Below are 19,788 nucleotides of genomic sequence, written 5' to 3'. Positions count from 1 at the left end.
TCACGGTCCAAACCATCAATTAATAGTTCCCAAGCTCTGCCCCCCCCGGCTCTGAGATCCGGATAAGACCGGCTTGTACGGGTGTTTATGAGCCCCATCTTTTGCTTCTGCAAATGATCCTTTCTTATTGGCCAACAAAGTAACCGCACATATACAGCTCCAAAGCGACCTCAAGGAATTCCACTAGATGGAGACTCTGGAAGCCCGTGGTATCTGCTTTCTGAAAAGCAAGTTTTCCATCACATATGATATGCACCTACACCATATGATTCAAGACTTTAGGAACCTAAAATGACTTAACCCACAGCATATTTTTTTTCAAAAAAAAAAGAATACAAAATTACTGAATTAATTGGGATGGAGAAAACTCACTTTAGACGTCTTAACGCTCACCGCTCATTCCATGATGGTTGCAGTTATGATGTTCCACAAAAACAAATAATACCCATGATACACTTTGGGCCAATGTTCCGAAAAAAAAGGAAAAAAGAAAAAGAAAGAAAGAAAGAAACCATTAACATGACCTATATCGGTGATCTAAAGAAACAGGTCGGAACCAGGGCACAACCAACATTGCAAACGCCTCAAATAATAATCACATCATATACAACAGGGCAGTCCTATTCCAGGTGAAGGCACTGATTCCCAATTACATTCTGGCTTACAACAAACAAAACAAGTTAGCTTACAACACAGCTCCACAGCACCAAGGGGACTGTCGGCACCTACCGCCTTCTAAGCAGCGAATCCACGAGAAGATACGGCCCCAAGCTTTTTCAGAGGCTGATGCTTCTTTGATATGATTATCCAGCTCGGTAGAATCCAACGGGTCTGCAATCTTCATATGTCGCAGTTCAGCACGTGCTAATGAGGCAGGAAAAATATTCTCCAGCAGAATAAGACATTCACCAGGCACAGTTCATGACGATATTGGTTCGTAAGGATAGGAGAGCCATGGATGCTTCAATGCTTCAGATGCTGATGGACGCTTTTTTGGATTTATTTCAAGCAGATGAGCAACAAAATCAATGAAACCTTGATCACCCATAGGAAGCCGATGGCGCAGGGATGTCTTCTTTGGAATCAAATACTCTAGCCTATTGGTTTCCTGAAACGAAGGGAGGTGAAACAACTCGAAAATTAGATAATATCATAACACAGAAGGAAAAAATTTTATTCATAAAGTAAGATTCCCAATGTGACTGATATGCATACTGACAAGTGATACAGACGTCAAAACTTCTATAAAATGACAGCCACTTCCAAAAAAAAAATACACAGATGCACTACATCTCACTCAAGATGCAAATAACTTCATCAAGGATACTAGTCCATTTTAAGAACAAACTAAACAATTCCAATTTCCAGAGCCCCTAGACATACAATGTCAAGTCATAACAATTAACAGAAAAATAATAGGGAGATTGGAAGCATGGTATGCCATACTGGTCCGAACCGGACGATATGGAGCATACCGTTCCATACCAATTCGGTACCAGTATCCGGTATGGATGGCGTACCGATACTGCCAAAAAAATTACAAACCATACCGTACCGACATTGTGCTAGTGTGACACCGGTACAGGGTTTGGTACCGAGATGGCAAACCTTGGTTGGAAGAGATGCTCCTAGTATTTTGTCTTCAAAAACTACGTATACACGACACCAATGCAATAGGCTGCTTTGAAGTTTAACAATAACATATTCAGCTATTAAAACTATTAGTTTTAATGCACTCCTGCTGCAGAAATGAGATGACACTTGAAGAAAATAATTTGCAGCAGTTCACTCTTAGCACACAAACAGGTCATCTAAAAGAAAGAATTCAAACCTGATTCTTTTCATATAACATGTGGTTCTTTGTGAAATATTTGTATGTATCCCGGCCCTTCGCAAGCATTTCCTGGTCGATAGGGCCTATAATTCCTAACACACGTGCAAGTAGTGTTGCTGGAGAATCATTTTGAAAGAGAACCTGTCAAAAAATGAACAATTTCCCTTTACCTGCTGTCATAACTCATAACTAATATATAAATAGGCCTCCTAAGGGATCAAACTTAAATTGTTCTTATATGATCAATATTTCTTTTAAATAATTCTTTTGGTTGACAAATTGAGAGCATCTTCCTCGCTATAAAAGTCATTTTGCGCCTAGGAATTTCTATTCAGCTTTCAAAGAGAAATTTGAAGTGGGGATTTCTATGAAAGGTATATGATGAACAAAAGCACGCAAACAAAAGCACGCAATGAGGGAGCTGGATTGAGAAGAAGAGGGTTTTAGATGAGGTTAGTTGAAAGGACGTTCCTTTTGGACCTCCTCTTTAACAAGCAAAACTGTCAAAGTCGCCAGCATTATAACAAACATCAGAAAAAGAGGCACTCCCTCCTGAAAAGAAATGCCAGAATTTTGCATAGGCAATAGCTTCCAAGGAACACATATATACAGTATGATATGCAAATAATGATATGGTAATAGTACATGGTAAGCCACTTATAAATTCCCAGCATGAAGCACAGAGTTAGTTGTTTCAGGAGATATGCAGCAAAATTCAACTAAGTGAACCCCTGCAGAAAGTAGCGATAATATAAGACCGGCTAAAATTCCATGCATGCTGAGAAGAACGTTTTCTTCCATAGCGGGCTACATTAGAGTATGTTAAGACGTGTAAACTTTTACTCAAAGCCAATGTCTTCTTCTTAATGTCCTAGGAAAAGTTAAAGAGAGGCAACATTCATGTAATGCCTAAAATTATGAAGAAGTGATGGGACAGAACATGAAAATGGTGCATTTAAACTTACATATATTTTTTGACCTAAACAGGGCACAACCAAATAAAGTACCTGATATAGAAGAAATTTAAACTAGACAGCTCTAAAAACTTACATTTCCTGTGCAAAGTTCAGCCAGGATGCATCCAAGTGACCATATATCTATCTTTTTATCATAAGGGAGGCCTAGAATAACCTCAGGTGCACGATAGGATCGTGACTGTACATAAGAACATAAATGATCTGTTTCGAAGCAACTACTACCAAGGTCGATGACCTTTACTTCACACCTACTGTAGCTCTTTACCAATATATTCTCAGGCTTCAAGTCACAATGAATAAGACCAAGACCATGCAAAAACTGAAGTGCCTCCAAGCATTGGATAGTTATTGACTGCACATGAAATATTTTCAAGATTTAAGAAAGTGTTAAGTACATATTGAGTAAAAACTGTAAATAGTGAATCTCAAGGTTGGGGCAGTAAACTTGTGGCATACAACCTGCAATCTTGGCATTGTAAAATAAACCTCCCCTCCAGATTCTCTGTTGAACTTGTGAAACTCATATAAATTTGCCTTGAGAAGTTCACAAACTATCAGTAAGTGTTCCTGCAAAAGTCAAGAGAATCAGCTAAAAAACAAAACCAAGAAAGAAATAAAACAAATAGCACGCTGAAGTTTGATAACTTGAAGCAAAATATTGACCATTAAACTAGGATTACTTTATAGGGTTTTTAATGGAAAAGTGGAGATGGAGGCAAACACTGACCAGATAGATTGTGGGGGGGGGAGGAGATGGAGAGGGAGAGAATGACAAGAAGGGCTATGAGATCAAACATGTTAGACATCAAAGATATTCTAGACTGAATAATATGCGAAATGAAAGCACAATATTAAACAGACTTCAACAAAAAGAGTCAACAGCAAAGTAAAAGAAATATGCAACTTCACAGCTTAAAATCACCTGCTCATTCATAAAATCAGCTAATCAGACGTCAGTGTAGTGAAGCAACAGTTCAGATCAGAAAGAATGAATATCAATTTTCACAGGGTGATCATCACAGACTAGGTAGACGTGGAGTATTTAACTAGTGATGCTTACCCCGTTTGCCTAAGAACTGATTACAGAAACATCAGCAGTTAATCAAGAACCAAAATATGAAGTTTATCATAGAGTATCAAAGATGAGAAGAGTCCATTGGATCAGAAAAAAAATTCCAAAGATTATTTGCATTTAGAGACAAATTTCAGAAAGACAAAAACAAGCAACCCCTTGCCGATTTCACTTATTTTTTCAAAATAAAAAAGACCTCCCTCCGGGACCCCTATTTCGGACGAAACTGAGGAACCGAAGTGCGGAGCCCTTCCTCCGCCCCTCCCCGGCCATCCGCCATCATTCTCCCTCTCTCTCCCTGCTTTCCACCCTCTCTCTCTCCATCCGTCCCCCCCCCCCCCCCCCCAACCCTTCTCTCTTTTCTTCTCCTTCCTTCACCGGTTTCTCGATTTGAAGGCTTCTCCCTCTCCCTCCGCCATCATTCCCCCCCCTCTCTCCCTGCTTTCCACCCTCTCCCTCTCCATCCCTCAGCTCCCCCCACCCTTCTCTCTTTTCCTCTCCTTCTCCCTCTTCCCCTCCTTCACCGGTTTCTCGATTTGAAAGCAGGAATTGTCCTGGTTCGCCTTCAGTACGGCTCAGTACATCCCAAACTGGGCAGTTTGGAATGATACCGCCGACCTTGGGTCTATATGATTAAAGATGTTTACCTACCACTTTCAAACAACTTTTAATAAACCAGACTAGTATATAAAGTATCTCATCCATATGTTTTACCAGTTTGTGACAAAGGCAATGACATGACATGGTACACCTTATCATGATGCTTAGACCAATATTTACACAATCCACATATTCTAAACCTTGGCATGATTGAGGCTTTGGAGGCTGAAAATATTTCAGTCGATAATTAGATATTGTTAAGGAAATTAATATGATTTTCTTCAACTCAGAAAGCATTGCTTTTGTAAATATGAGCACCGGATAAGGCCTAGTACCCTCTTTGGTTGAACTGTCTATCTCAAAGTTATTGATCTTTGCTGGGTATTTTCATACTTGATTCTTATTCTCTCCACTAACTACAATGATAAATTATGGTAAGTACAATGTAATGAATATAACAAAAGTAAAAGCACGATATGGCAAAAAATAATGCAAGATGGTTAAATTATTTAGGGCCTGTGGGTTTGTGACACTATTGAATAAATGTCGTAATGAATTATTTCGCGATGCATTCATGTGAAAGATCATGTCTCAAGACATGATATAGAAAGGTAACATAAATAATGTAAAACTGCTGACAGTACAACAAAAGCTGATAAGCAAGGAAAATGATTATTCAGACTCAGCATAGAGGCAAATAATAATGTAGCTAAAATAAAGTTAAACTGAAGATGTGGATCACTTAAGATTCATTAACAGCAAGGATATTGCAATAATTCTAAAAACATGCATTGAACTATAAAATCAATTGACCATATCTTGCTGAATAATGCATATAATAAGCATAAGCTTGATATCTCTTGCTATCTCCCTTTAATATTGTACCAATTGATTGATTTAGACACAGTCATATATATGAAGAAATTAATCTATTTCTTTCTACCCACTTTTCATGTATTCAATAATAGATCATACCACTAAAGGTTTTAATAAAGCAAGGCACGCCTAGATGACCTCCATAAACCTAAACCTGACAGGCACCCATTAAAATGGGTTCAGCTCTAGAAATCAAAGCATGACCTATCTAATTCTCAGAGCTTTCATGATCACTTGTAGGATGATGTTAACCCTCGATGGTTGGTTGCTGAGAATTAACAGCCATGGAAACTTTAGGCAAGAGATGGATTTCCTGTGAAACATAAGACCAAATGTCCACAGCAAGATAGAAGGGAGACATGGCATTATATCAAAAGAAAATGAGTGGCCTAGAAGACCCAGGCACGGCCAGAGCCCACCATTGCCTGGTTACAGTATAAATGCACCAAGCGAGTCAGAATGACATCATTGTCCAAGAAATATAGCCTAAATTTGACAAAACGTAGAAAGAATGAAGTTATTCAAATTAACAAAAGAACATACCATGAATATTCTGAAGCATAACTAAGTATTGCATAACGAATGTAATATTGACACTGAATGACAGATAGAACTGTAGTTTCATTTGGTAAATGAGACTCATTAAGACAAAAAATTCAGTGAGAAACTGATTGAAATCTATCATTCAACTTGAACTGGAACACCATTAATAAGCACCAGAACAAATAAAAAAACACTCACCCGGTAATAGAAGTAATCATATAAGCGCAAGATATGATACTTGTCAGCAGGATCATTCTTGTTAACAAATTTCAGAAGCTTGATTTCATCAAGGCTCTGATCGAAAAAATCTTTGTTATTCTTTATAATTTTCATGCAAACATCCATGCCTGTGTGCAAGTCATGCGCCTGAATAGCTTTGCTGAATGCTGCTGATCCTAAGAATTCAGTAACATGATAACGTCCAGCAATTACTGAATTTAAAACGACATGGAAATTTTTATCCTCTTCAAAGCCAGTTCTGGTAAATTGTAGACAAGCAGGAGGAAAACAACATTAGACCAAAAAAAAAAAATGCAAACTAAATAACAGTAAGCTATTTTTTGAATATAAGAGGAAAAAGTGAAGATAATAGGTTGTTCTCTGAACAACTTCAAGATATGTTAGCATCAGAGGCCTGTTTGGATGGCTAACCAGCTTGTGATATCTTGGGAGGTCCAAAGAAAGGCAGGAGAATGATTTTCTTTTTTATTTTCTTTATTTTCTTGGGGTGGGTATGGGGTTCGTAGAAGCCCACTGATCCAGTAATCCTGAGTATTATGGGATACCAAAATCATCTTCTTAGATGGATTCCAGTATCCCGAGAAACTCAGGATTGTGGGAGCAACTGCCTACTCTTCCTGCAGCTCTCTTCTTTTCTTCTATCTACTTTGGCAATTTTCACTTATACAAAATATATCCCGTAGAGAGAATGGTAAGGCATCCAAAACAGGCCATGAAGCAAACTAACATACATGAAAACAACAAATACATAAATCTTTAATCAAGTCAGAGTATGGTGTCTAGTCAGAATATGAAGTTAAACATGCCTGTTTTTCCTATGCACGATCTTAAGATTGAAAGTCTCAAATTCCTCCTCCTGAGCTTGTATCTGTCTTACTTGCTCCTGCAATGCAGCTGCTTCTTCATCCTCGAGTGTTGTCCCAGGGTCTTCTTCTCTTGCATCATTTGCTTTGTACTCTCGTCCTTTCTCGAGGTCCTCTCTTTCAGCATAAGCATAGTTTGAGGTAGATGATGCAGTTGAATTTCTTGATGATCTAACAGCATCAGAAGTTTTCTCATCTCTAAGGCTCCTAACAGGAGAAGAGTCGCTACTTTTTCGCCTCCAAGTGGCACAAATATCCTCCGTAACCATGCCATTTGCACATTCATCAGCATCATCACCAACAATCGCATTACCCCTGCTTGACCATAAAGACTTACCAGAATCAGCCTTCAACATATCTCCAGTTCTTGCTGGGGGTGGAAAAGAAAATCCACCATCAATATAACTCATATCTGGTGGACAACTACCATTTTCAGAAGCCAAAATAAAGTTATCTGGATCCTGCTCGGTTCCCCTTATTTTATCCTTCTTTGAACTATTCAACCGGCTCTGGTTTGTATCATGTTGAGAATGCCGTCCGCTACTTATACGAATATCATGATCATGAAAGTATTCTATGTCCCCCTCACTGCTCCCTCCAACCAAGCTTTCACGGACTTCACTCCCAATGTCAGCAGCATCACTGTTTACACCCACGCCAATTGACCTGACTGAACCATGCTGATCATTTTCTGCGAAAGGATCAACAGGTTGACCTTGTTCACACTCATGGAGGATTTTCTCGTTCCCTAACCTAACTAGTTTATTGCCCTGGGTAACGAAGCCCCGCCAAACAGGTTCTGCCCGCATCAAATTTAGCTCTTCAATATCCATCAATTGTTCATCATACTGAGCCATCAAATCATTTTCATCCGCTCTATACTTTTCAGACATTCTAAGTTCCATCAGCCCCTCCGAACCAGCAACTTGTTTAATGTTTTTTGAATGAAAATACTGCTCGCCTGACAAGTACAAGTCCTCTTCAGCAAAAGAATGTTCGTCATCTTCATCCTTTCTTGGAACCCGCTCCTCGTGAAAAGGAACACTCCCATGACCTGTTCCCTTTTCATTGTCACTTGGATAGTCAATCTCATGCGCTAGAAACCAGGTTTCATCTTCGATAGGCTGTCGCATGTACCCAACATCATCATCGTCATCATATTCATCAGAATCCCAGTACTCATTTGGGTAATCAATTGAGTCATCACCAACAGTAGCAAAACCAGATACCAAATCAGAAGTATCCTCAGCAATTCCTTGACTTACAGATAGCCAGCTGCTTCCAATTGTTCGTTTCCCACCTGTTGTCACACTATGATTTTGTGAGCATGAAGCAAAAAAACAAATAAATGCTTAAACAGATGATTTGCCAGAAAGAAATGTGACAATAACAGACATAGAACCACTCATGCTTTCACTAAAGATCAACACAAAAAAGTTTTTTCTTTAGGAAAGATCAACAAAGAAAAGCTTGAAAATATTCTAGAGTCTAGACAGTGTAGAATGGGCATATATTCTAGTTGAGCACACAATAATACAGGCTCAAACACCAAATTAAATGGAATATCTAATCATAAGCAAAGGAGACATAAAGAAGCAAACCCTACCAGACTTCTTGAGAAATCAACACCAAGAGAAGGTCAAAAAAAAGGCAGGATCATCTATCAGGATTTGGAGTCAAAAATATGAAGGGGAAAAAAGAAGAGAGGAGAGTGGGTCTTCCTTTGGAGGGTGAAAAAAGAGAACCAGTGAAAAGTTAAAAAAAAAAAAAAAACGGACTAAAAACCTTGATATGGCTAACTCAAACAAGGATGGCTACTGCCTCAAAATACAAAATAAAGGGTTCGCTTCTGGCATAAATCCATCCAGTTCATAGGAGAAATCGGCCATTTCTTAATTATCCAATGAACAATAGAACAACTAAAATTCACAACATCTCTGAAAATGTCTATCAGAAGTCAAATGACCTAAATAACTCAAAAGATAACCTGAGTTCCAAAACTAAAAATGGTATAAGAATATGTAAGAACATGCAGCATGGATATCCAGAATAGCCTTCTAAATGGCTAGTTGCACCGATAAAAGAGATGTGGATAGAAGATTAATGGTCTTTCCATGATCAAAATTATCAGGGAAAAAAAAGATTATCATCGCTGGATATATCCATAGAACAATGCAAATCAATCCGCTGCAAATGTGAGGCTAGGGGTACAAATCAGTGGAGCCAAGCTGAGTACCAGGCTGCTTGGTCTCAACTCAGCTTCTTAACAAGCTGCACAAGCTTGGCTCCAACTCAAGTTGAGCTCAACAAAACTTGCTCAACCTTAGCTCAGCTAAGCTTTGAGTCGAGCTTTAGACAAGCCAAGCGAAGCTTTTCCACTATATAAGAATTGGACAGCTATTCAGGCTCAGCTTATTTATGAGCAGAATGTTTGAGCTCAGCTCGTTTCCTAGTCGAGCCAAGCTCAAGTAAGCTCTTAGCGAGCCGAGCTCAAGCTGCTCATGAGAAACTCGATTTGTTTGCACCCCTACCTTAGGCCAATACTTTATTTATCCAATCTGATTTGCTAATCCTCTACTTTAAAGGGCTATAGAGGCTTGCTTCATCTCGCACTGAAAGAAAATACCATCACTCTCAACCCTAATTCTCGTACTGAGAGAGCATTAACACCAATTTAGGATGAGCTTTCTTCAAAGGAATAGGGTTGTAAGCAGGTTGGAATTGGCCAGATTCATGTTGCATCCGCATCCGAACTTGATAAGGAAAATCAAGTTTGGATTTGGATTCTGCTGCATCAAAATGAATAAGCTCCAAACCCGCATCCAAACTCGATTGATAATCAGATCTGAGTTCAGGTTTGATTTTTTTTTTTTTTTTTGAGATTCAATTTAGCACATGATTTTAGTGAGCCAACTAGACAAGGATTAACAATTTCCAAAATTAAAAAAACTCTTATCACTATTGTTTGTGGGAGAATGCAATATGAAAACAGCATGATATGGAAAGTGAATGATTGGTTTTGAAAGTGAACTAATTACTTTTGAAACAAATTTAAATTTCTATTTATATTTAGTTTAATTGAAACATAATCAAAATATAAAAGTCAGTTGGAATTTTGGAACTCAAATGAAGAACATGCATGAGAAAAAGGTGTAAACCCAAATATGAAGAAAAGGAATTAACACAAATGATGTAGCCAATTCTCTTCATATTCCTATATTTACATATACCGCATATATAATTTGTTTTTCAGTATTTGGGTTATTGGCTTTTCAGATTTGAACATAACTAAATCCAAGTTCGAGACAATAAGAAATCATATCCTATATATAGAATCCAATTCAATCCAATAAGGTTATCGAAAACTTAATTTCGATATATTCACAATTTTTATAAAATAGTCTGGTCAGGTTATCGAGTTTTCAGGGATCCTTTACACCCGAGAAAGCAACAACTTTTACAAACAGTTGGGGTGCTTAATTAATAAGCAAAGGTGTATAAAACTTCCTTTCCACTTCTCTCTATACCATAAAAATGAGGAGGGAGAATAAATGGTCTAATTTTTAATAAAAAATTACAACGATTGGGGGCTATAGAATTCTCCAAATGGGAGATACTACCACATCAAAACCATGACTCAACACACTTAATTATAAACACCTGTTTGTCTCTCTTTCCTGTGACTATTTGAATGCATTGAAGGTTTCAAGAAAAAGGATTCCCATAGGTTTCGAGGCCTAATTGGATGCATTATAGGTCCATAGACTAATAGATGATTTGATCGTGCAATGAGTCGTCATCCTACTTTCTAAAGAATAAACTAGAAAAAATAAGACAATTCCTTTTCCTCTATTTTGTACATTCCTTCTGGGGGAAAAGGGGGAAGGGAAGAATGATTCTAGATGACTTGTATTATATTTCTGTTATAACATAACATAAGGAGAGATCTACATTATTAATGAAAGCCAACATGAAAACAATAATGACATAATAAGCCAATAGTCACCTTAAGAAGCCATATGGGAACTCATATGACTCACTGTCAAGCTGCTTCTAAACATGATTTGCACAATTACAATCCGATAAAAAGTACCTAGACAAGGCTTGGAGTCCTAGAGTTTTAAGCAATCTGGCTGAACCAAGTTTCCATATGTTCAATCACATTTATAGGTACACAACTTAAAAGGTTACTGTGAGTCAAATGCCATACCATCCCTTTCTCTTTTTTAGATCCCAGAAATCATTCTAGAACGCAAAAATTCTCCTAATTGACTTGGCTTTGATCCTGGCTCCCTTTTGACCATTAGTTACATCCAAAAAACATTTTATTTTGCTTTTTGCTGTAGCTATGCTGATCATACCATGATCCAAAGCCAGAGGAAAAAAATATTATCTGCCATCAGTAGATATTAATAAGCCATTCCCCAAATTTGTGAGCATTGAAGAATGCAAATTGATTAGATTCTTCCTGATTTGGATCTAGGACTCACCAGCTAATTTAGAATCTTTTCTAATGTGATAAATTGGTCCTTTAATTTGATCAGGTGATCAACTGTTGCACCTAAGGGGAATGTTGTACTCATATGACAATTAAAAATTTGCAAATCAAATAACAAGGTTTTTAAGAATACTTCCATGGTGATTATGATGCAGCTTGGTTCTTCATGCAAAGACTGAGGTCTATATATCTGTTTAATATGAGAAACAACAATTCAATAGCAAAATCCAAGAAACAATAGCAAAGTGTCTGCTCATGCATCTATAGTGAAGCATGTAAGAGACGGCGATCATGCGGAACTCCTTATCTATGAAAAATAAAAAAAGAGAAACAACATAATTTTTTAGAGATGCTAAGCATGAAAATCCAAAGATTAAAAATAAGGGGATGGGAAGAGAAAAATGAAAGACCTCTGACATGAGAAGAAAAGCACCCAAAAAATCTTCTAAAGTTATAGCACTTTCGGTGAGATTTAGCTACATGTAGAGTATACTAAAAAAGAGATTCAACAATTCAACTATCTAGTGATATCCGGTTGCTCTTGGAGGATCCAATTCTTCCAAGGAGGAAAACTCGTATTTCTGAGATGGACATCTATCATAGATGTGTTTTGTTTTAGAACATAATATGCTTAACATGTAATTCATCTACTTCATGATTATGGACTTAAAACTTCCCATTTAAATTTTTAGTAACTAAAAATCCACCAGATTACCTACTCCACCAGTCGTTTCAACATGAGTCCACATTGACCCTCGCCCTAACTTGATGAACCTTGCATTGGCTGGCTGGTCTAATTCATTAACTTTTGTAGGTTCAATTAGAGCAGATATTGGATTTTAAGTGCTTCAGACTTCTGGTAGGAATTTAAGAAGCTTTTAGCTATGACTTAAAAGGGGTCACTTTTCCTTGTTTTCTTAGTGACATCAAAACCTAGATCTAGCATCATCTTCAATTTCTAGAATAGGAAGAGGAGAAGAATAGTGTTAAATATGTCAATAGTATATCTAGGAGTGCAATCGAGCCAAGCCTAGTCAAGTAGCTAAAGGTTCGAACTCGACTCGATTCAACATACTCAGCCTAGAAACTCGACTCGAGATCGATCGAGCCTCAATATCCAGGTTCGAACTCGACTCAACAAAAAAAAATAATACTCGAGATCGGCTTGACTCGACTCGACTTAGATATCAATTGAGCCATACTCGAGCTTGAATTCGAACCTTGGTCATAATTAAAAATATGATGAAAATAAAATATAACATAATATTAAATTTTAAAATAATTAATTAATAATATATTATAAATAAAATATGATATCAATAAAAATATATATACTTGACTAAGCTCGGATCCCAGTATATTGCTGCTTGAGTTTGACTCAAAAAACCATTCAAGCTAGTCGAGCTTCGAACCGAGTCGAGCTTGAGCAGTTCGCGAGCTGCTTAGCTCATTTGCACCCCTAAATATATCAAACATGAGACTATTAAAGATTTTTGTCTCCTTTCTATCTGAATATACAACTGTCCTTAATTGCCGACCTAACTTTTGAGCTATAACACCTTCTCCAAGTCAAAGAAATGCTAAAAATTCTGATCAGATTCAATCAACAACTTAATTATTGCCCAGAAAATTAACCATCATGAGATCATTCCTTGATTCACTAACCTGATCCTAAACCTCCACTATGCTCTTGTTCCTAGAGCATGAACCCAAAATAGCCTCTTTTGTCGTTATATTGCCATATTTAAAAGGAGGGCATCTAACATGAGTCATTAGCAAGTAATTTTAATCAAATATTCTAAATCAATACTTAATGAAATGCTTTGCAATGTAATAATCCATCCGGTGGGTCCTCATATGACACAGCTTGTGTTTGATATGCTGGGGATAGAGAAAAGCATCAAATAAGAAGCACCAAAGTTCTTGGGGAAGTTGGAATTGGGGGACTTTCTATATAGGTTCTGAAGCGTGGAATACATTTTTTTGCTTGGAATCAACTATTGAAAGAGCAGAAGATCAAGTTTTCCCACACAAAGTTAAGGGAAGCTGCAAATATGTGATGGAGCTGAACCCAAGATTCACCTCATTATGCTTCTACCAAATTAGATACAAGCTCCAACAAATCATCTTCCATAGAGAAATTAAATGTGGTCTAAAATGCATGATGTGTTCATGAATGTTGCATTCATTGCTGAAATATACAGCATCTATAGTTTGAGAGTACAAAGTGGCATAAGTGCAAGGCGGTGTACATAACAATAAAATTAGTTTTATTGTTGCATAGAGAAAAGAATAACTAAGAAAAGAGGGAGTCACGAGAATCAAGTGGATAGTCATTATACCCTTTTAAGTGCCACAATAAAATAAGATAGATCATGATATATATAGAGAGAGAGCTGAACTTGGCTACACTTGAGTAGATTTCCACTTAGATCCGATCAAGTTTAGATTGGACGATGGAGGTCCCATATTGTTGATCCGAGCTATTGGATGTGATCTACTACCTCTAAATTACTTACATGCCCAAAATTATGTGATATGGGAACCTCTAGCCTATGTATCAAGTGATCATATATATATATATATATATATATAATTTAATGGTAGTTAGATTGTCCAATTTTTTGACCATTTGATGCATAGCCTAGGAGTCTCTAAATCACATGATTTTCGTATGCAAGCAATCTAGAAGTAGTAGATCACATCTAACGACTCGAATCATCAATGTAGAATTCTTATCGTTCAATCTAGACATCACCAAATCTAAGTGGAGATCCACTCAAGTATAGCAAAGTCTCTCTCCCTCCCTCTCTATATATATGTATACATGTATGTACGTAATGAATCAACTTTAGCTGCTTGATGGCTTAACTACTACTTACCTGAAGAATTGATATCTTGTCCAATAGGAACATCAAGAAAAGACCCAATCATAAAGATGTTGTCGTGACCTGAAAGCTTCATTCCAGATGCCTGGCGATCAACCTTTTCCTCCCAATGAAGATTGACTAGCTTGTCTTCCGACTTAAGCCTTACAGGGGGCAACCTTGGTAACTCTTCCCTGTTGTTCTCACGAATATGTGGCAAATCAAAGCTTGTGGTGTTTCTTTGCTCTATACTTTCTGGAGACTTCCCTGAGAAGCAAGGCCTGCCCACATCATCAAGCTGTTCCTTTGTGACTTCTCTATTATCGTTGGTTTTGCTTTTCTTGTTAGGCTCTTTCCTACCATCACCAAGACCTGAAGCACCATCATAACTAGATGAGGCATTGTCCACAGGAAGTGGAAAAACTGCCGTCATGGAGCACCCCTTGGACGGCTCCTCACTTTTCAACCACAGGCTCTCTAGCAAATGGGCTTTGGCATAAGCATTGTCAGCCATAGAACCACTAATCTGATTGGCATCGGGCTTCGCTTCAATCTCAGTTTTACTTTTGCTGCTGATAGAAGAAATCCTTCGCTCTGCAGATGGGTCAGAATCAGTTTCAACAGCAGAATCCCTCCTCTCTAATGCCGACAAACAACAGCGATGCATTGGTTCCTTAGATATCGAGAGCTCAGCAAAGTTGCTGGCAATGGCACCAGTTTCCGTTAAATTTGAATTGGCAGCACTATTAGCCGGACCAAAATTCCAAGGGCACAGATCCGTCCAGCCACTCTCTTGGCCCTGTTTAGAACCAAAACCCTTCTTGCTTTCAGACCCATTACCACTGCCACCGACTTCAATCTCCTTGACAATAAACTCCTTGGACATCTCTCTGCTCCATGTGCCCGCACCTTGCTGTCTCGAATTAGTAGCTCCTCCAAATCCAATATCTTCTCTCACTTTTTCTCTCTCATCGGAAAGGTGTCTCTGGAGGGACCCATTCAAATCAGGCCGGCAATTAAGCTCCCCTAGCAGAGCAGCCTCAGCCTTCGTGAACTGGTTCTTCCTCAAGAACTCCAACACCACATCCACCGAGTCCGCCATATCCCAAGAATCCACCCAAGTGCTAGAAAAAGAAGGCAGAATCACCTGCAAATCAAGCAAAAAACGATCTTTTTCTTGCTCTCCAATTCTTTCTTCTTGGATCAACTTAAAACCTTAAAAAAAGGGGAAAAGAATTCGGGGAATCGAAGGAACAGGCCTAATCCGAGCATCAAAAACCGGACTTCCCTCGGAAAGAAACCCTAGAACCGGTGATTCTGGAACCCGAGGGCAGCAAATCGAGCTCCCATTCCGCCTCGAGATCGTGGCCTCGAGCAAGCCCTAGGAGCCTGTCCGAAACCCTAGCGAAGGGGATCGAGATCGAGAAAGAAACGCAAACGAAAAGAGAGGGCGTGGAACGGAGAGAATGAGGAGGAGATGGAGGTGCTTACGGATCGAAGGAGGTGGGTTTCCTTCAGGGCGGAGACGGGGGGAGGCTCGGCGACCTTCGGGCGCGGCGGCGGAGCTGATCACGCGGCCGTGGGCGGCGGAGGCCGGCGCCATTAGCGACGGAGGCGGGGGAGGGGAGGGGCGGTGCGGCGAGAGCAGGATGTCATTTTCCCTTTTCTATTTTTTCCCCCTCTTGCAGAATTTAGGAATTATTTAGGACCAGCGCTTTTCGGACCCAAGCACCGCAGCGCGATGTTAGCGCCCAAGTTATTGAATTGGGGAATTTTAAATTACACGCGTAATTTTTTTTTTTGCGTTTGCGCATACATTTGGGAAAAAACAAGAATTTTTTTTTTATCATCATTTTTTTTACATCGGCGGCCCGCCCATAGGTATGGATGGTGCCTAAAGAGTCAAAAAGTAAAAGAGACTACAGAAGAGACAGATAGAAATATGGTCCACCTAAACAAAAACAATTAAATGATGAGCTACATAATAGGTCACATTATCTACTGCACTGTTGACCTTTCTATAAACATGAGCAGCCCTATGGAAAGCATATTCGCCTAACAGACGGTGAATGTCATGTTGCAATCGCATCCCTCTACTAGCACTTCTAGACCCTTGGATCTTCTCGATCATAGTGGTGAAGTCCTCCTCTGAAATGATACGACCTGCTCCCAGTATCCGTCTCATATAGGACCACAGCAAGAATATGATGCACGGGAGACCCCAGCAAAACCCTATCGCCAGTAGGCGTGTGGGGATTTTAGAGTGGGACAGGATGGGAACCGTCCATGGTCCGATATATGACGATTCTTAATACATCTCGGACTTCATGTGTCCATAAGATACTTGTAGCCACGGTGTTGCCGATAGGTTTGAGGCCATCTCCGACATGCATCAATTTGCGGATCAAGTACTTTTGGCCCATGCTCACAGAAATATAGAGATCTCAAAACACTTGGGAAGAAGAAAGAATACTGTAAAAGAGAGGACCAACAAGAAAGAAACACATCTACTATGAACTTTACATAGATTTGTGTTACCAAAGCATTTCTCAAATGCTTCTCCATTATCTATGTAGAATGATGTCGCCTATATAAGACAAGATAAAACTTTTATCCAACAGTATGAAAACATAAAAGAAAAGTTTTTGAAGTTTAGCTTTCGAAGGGTTGTGGTTTGGTGAAACTTGCAAGGCAGAGATATTCTTTTGTATGACTTCAACTGCAGGCAAGTAAATTTAAAAAATAAAGTACTTTGAGGCTGCAATCTTAAAATATGGTAGGACTGTAGTTAAGTTATGTATATATAAATACATGTATACATGTCTCTCTTTGCCTCTCTTTCAACCTCCGGCCACTCTTTAGCCTTTAACATGTTAGAAACATATAATAGTAAACTATTTCTCTAATTTGTAAGAATGTTGATGGCCAGACAGAGTGTGATATGATTCATCAAACTGAAGTTAAATTAGCATAATATGAATGATTTATTTACTTAATATGTAGGATCTGTTTGGATGTTTGCATCCAATATGCATAGATAAGTTAACATCCGACTAAGTAGGATATTACCTAATTTGGAAAGATAAAGCTTATCTAGTCCCTAAAATTTTAGGGATTAGGTAGCTCACCTATGAGGAGAAGTACAATATTCTTAATGATTAGATTTGTTCGTGGGCCAAGCCAAGTAGTTCTCAGCTAAGTTTTGTCCAAAGGTCCACAAAACTTTCTTAGATTGGAGCCTGGCTCTTGCTCGAGGCCAAGCCTCATACTTCATAATCATTTTTATTTTTAAAAAAAATACTTAAAAATATTTTACAAAATGCTAACTATAAATACTTACATTAATATGTCTATTGTCCTACTAAGTTCATTTATCAACATAATTATCAATTAAGTCTACAAACACATCAAACATAAATAAATAATATGAGCAAATTAAGAAAATCGAGCCATGCCACATTTGGATTGGGCTTTAATCCTCAACCCGAGCCCAGCCCATTTATTAAACGAGCCTACTTTCCAAGCCAGGTCCAGCTAGATGAGCCAACCTTCTCAGCGGATGCAAGGGATCCATAAAGAGTGGATGCAAAGTATCCAATTCAGCCCCTCAGATTAAGATTCCTTTTATTACAGGGTAGTTATTCTTATTATGTGGCTGGATTCGTTGAATAGAATCCAACTTGGCAGACTCCTCCAAGTTAGTTTTGGAAAACAAAAACTCTGTTCAAACCTCTCCTAAGGATACTCATTCAAGACCAGTCATTATATTATAGCTTAAGTACTGAGATCAGAATTCGTTGTCTTAGAGCAAAGAGAAGAGGGGATAAGCGGTCGCCTAGAAGGATGCCTGGAATCATGACCACAAAGATATTTGGTTAAGATTGATTTGGAAATGGACAGAGTATGCTCTGATAACCTAGTGTATCCATCTACCTGACAGTTCATTGTTTGAAGCATTGCATATCTAAACTCAGCTGTGTTTGGAATGGGGAGTAAGTGTGGGATTATGCCTTCTTTCTTTCCTTATCTTGCGAAATGGCATTTTGGATGAATGGAACAGGCTTATTCTTTCTATATGATGCCTTCGGGGATATCTCTCCTGCTTTCATCATAAACCAATTCCATGAGGAACGGTAGAATAAACTTATTCCCTCCCATGATGTAGCCCAATTACCATATCCTATCCATTTTCTCAAAGGCACAAAAAGGTGAGAGAGTTAACTTCTCTTATGATAAAATTCAAATCATTACAAAATTCAATGCATATCAAATACACTCTATTCCCTCTCCTTATCCCCTCCTATTTATTCCTCCAAACATATATCAAAAGATGCTTATCTCGTGGAATAAGCTCATCCCTTCTATAGTATCCAGACAACTTTTTCCTATAATTCTGTATCATGTAACATTCTTGAATTTGATAGAGCTACCAAGAACAAGAGATGCTTGTTCCGATTCAACTACTCAAATATTACATCTGAATTAGACTGATCTAGAAAAAGAATTTTTTTGTGCTTTCTGTCATTAGTTGGAGACAACTTAAGCAGGAGGAAATCCACTTTCTTGCTATTCCCATTGCCTCATACCAGGGCTGTACATGGGCCGGGCTCACACCACGCAAATCAAAAATTGTGGACCAAAGTAAATTATGTCCAGATGAAGAGAAATGAACCCTGGCCCAATTCTTGGTCAGTTATTGTTAGCTTCTAATAACCTGGCAAATAGCTAGCTACTAATATAAAAGCTATGCTAAAAAGCTTAGGAGGAGGAATAATCTCATGTTAGTGATTTCTTTTTGTTTTTTTTTTGTTAAAGGTCTCATGTTGCTGGTTGGTGGCACTGTAAGCTCATGTTTCTTGTAATAATTCAGGCGGCAAGGCCTGAGCTTTCCAGTAAATGCCAAGCTTTCCAGCTGTGATGATTCAACTCAGTATTAAACAATTATATATGCTAGTGAATATATTTAGATCCCCTAGATGGTGGTTCATGACATTTCTAAAATGCATAGAAGTTAATTCATAATCAATTGGGTTTACAGGGCTATTATATTATCAATTTGATTGATAAGAAGTGGTTGCTTCTTGGAATTTTCTTAGTTGACAATGATCTATGCTAGTGGTTTGAAAGTGTTGCCAAGGCTGAAATTATGGGAGAGTATCTTCTATATAATGCAGAGCAGCATTTCTTATAAAATCCTCGATCGAGTTTCTTTGACTGCTTCCGCTTTCTCCTCTCCTCTCCCTTTCACTTCTTAATTGAACCATAAAATTTGTTATATTTCTTTCTCCTCATGTACAGAGATACTAGTTATATAACTGCAGTGATCAAGCATAAAAGCCTCAAGCCTCCCCCCAATAGTTTTAAACAAATCAGTACATATTAAAAATGGCATTTGTTATTTGCCACGTATAAATATAA

The 19,788-nt window shown here is 38.3% G+C and overlaps 1 protein-coding gene across 2 annotated transcripts; it reads right to left on the bottom strand.

Moving 5' to 3' along the window:
- Positions 1-573: 573 nt before the first annotated feature.
- Positions 574-16,113, bottom strand: LOC103713099 (uncharacterized). Of its 2 annotated transcripts, XM_008799900.5 has the most exons (8): positions 15,862-16,113; positions 14,386-15,517; positions 6,949-8,305; positions 6,101-6,380; positions 3,271-3,378; positions 2,885-3,163; positions 1,832-1,975; positions 574-1,108 (listed from the first exon to the last, which is right to left on the bottom strand). In XM_008799900.5, the coding sequence occupies exons 2-8, from the start codon at positions 15,470-15,472 to the stop codon at positions 920-922; spliced, it is 3,444 nt and encodes a 1,147-aa protein (XP_008798122.4). In that variant the 5' UTR covers positions 15,473-15,517; positions 15,862-16,113; the 3' UTR covers positions 574-919. The 2 variants fall into 2 exon arrangements, with proteins under 2 accessions (XP_008798122.4, XP_088557904.2); XM_088701778.2 differs by lacking the exons at positions 574-1,108; positions 1,832-1,975 and having other exon boundaries at positions 2,937-3,163; positions 3,271-3,362; positions 15,862-16,100.
- Positions 16,114-19,788: the final 3,675 nt, after the last annotated feature.

Source organism: Phoenix dactylifera, chromosome 7 (assembly GCF_051530095.1).
Source record: "Phoenix dactylifera cultivar Ajwa chromosome 7, Ajwa_hap1_PhDact_Kaust_v1.1, whole genome shotgun sequence".
NCBI lineage: Eukaryota > Viridiplantae > Streptophyta > Magnoliopsida > Arecales > Arecaceae > Phoenix > Phoenix dactylifera.
This window is presented reverse-complemented; position numbering and strand designations above follow the sequence as displayed.

What these genes read in the sequence shown, in the direction of transcription:
- LOC103713099 (XM_008799900.5), bottom strand. Translation starts at nt 15,472, where the DNA reads ATGGCGGACTCGGTGGATGTGGTGTTGGAGTTCTTGAGGAAGAACCAG. An exon ending in TTACAATGCCAAGATTGCAG is followed by an intron (nt 3,164 to 3,270) that starts GTTGTATGCCAC and finishes TTTCATGTGCAG; the next exon opens with TCAATAACTATCCAATGCTT. An exon ending in CTGAACTTTGCACAGGAAAT is followed by an intron (nt 1,976 to 2,884) that starts GTAAGTTTTTAG and finishes ATTTTTTGACAG; the next exon opens with GTTCTCTTTCAAAATGATTC.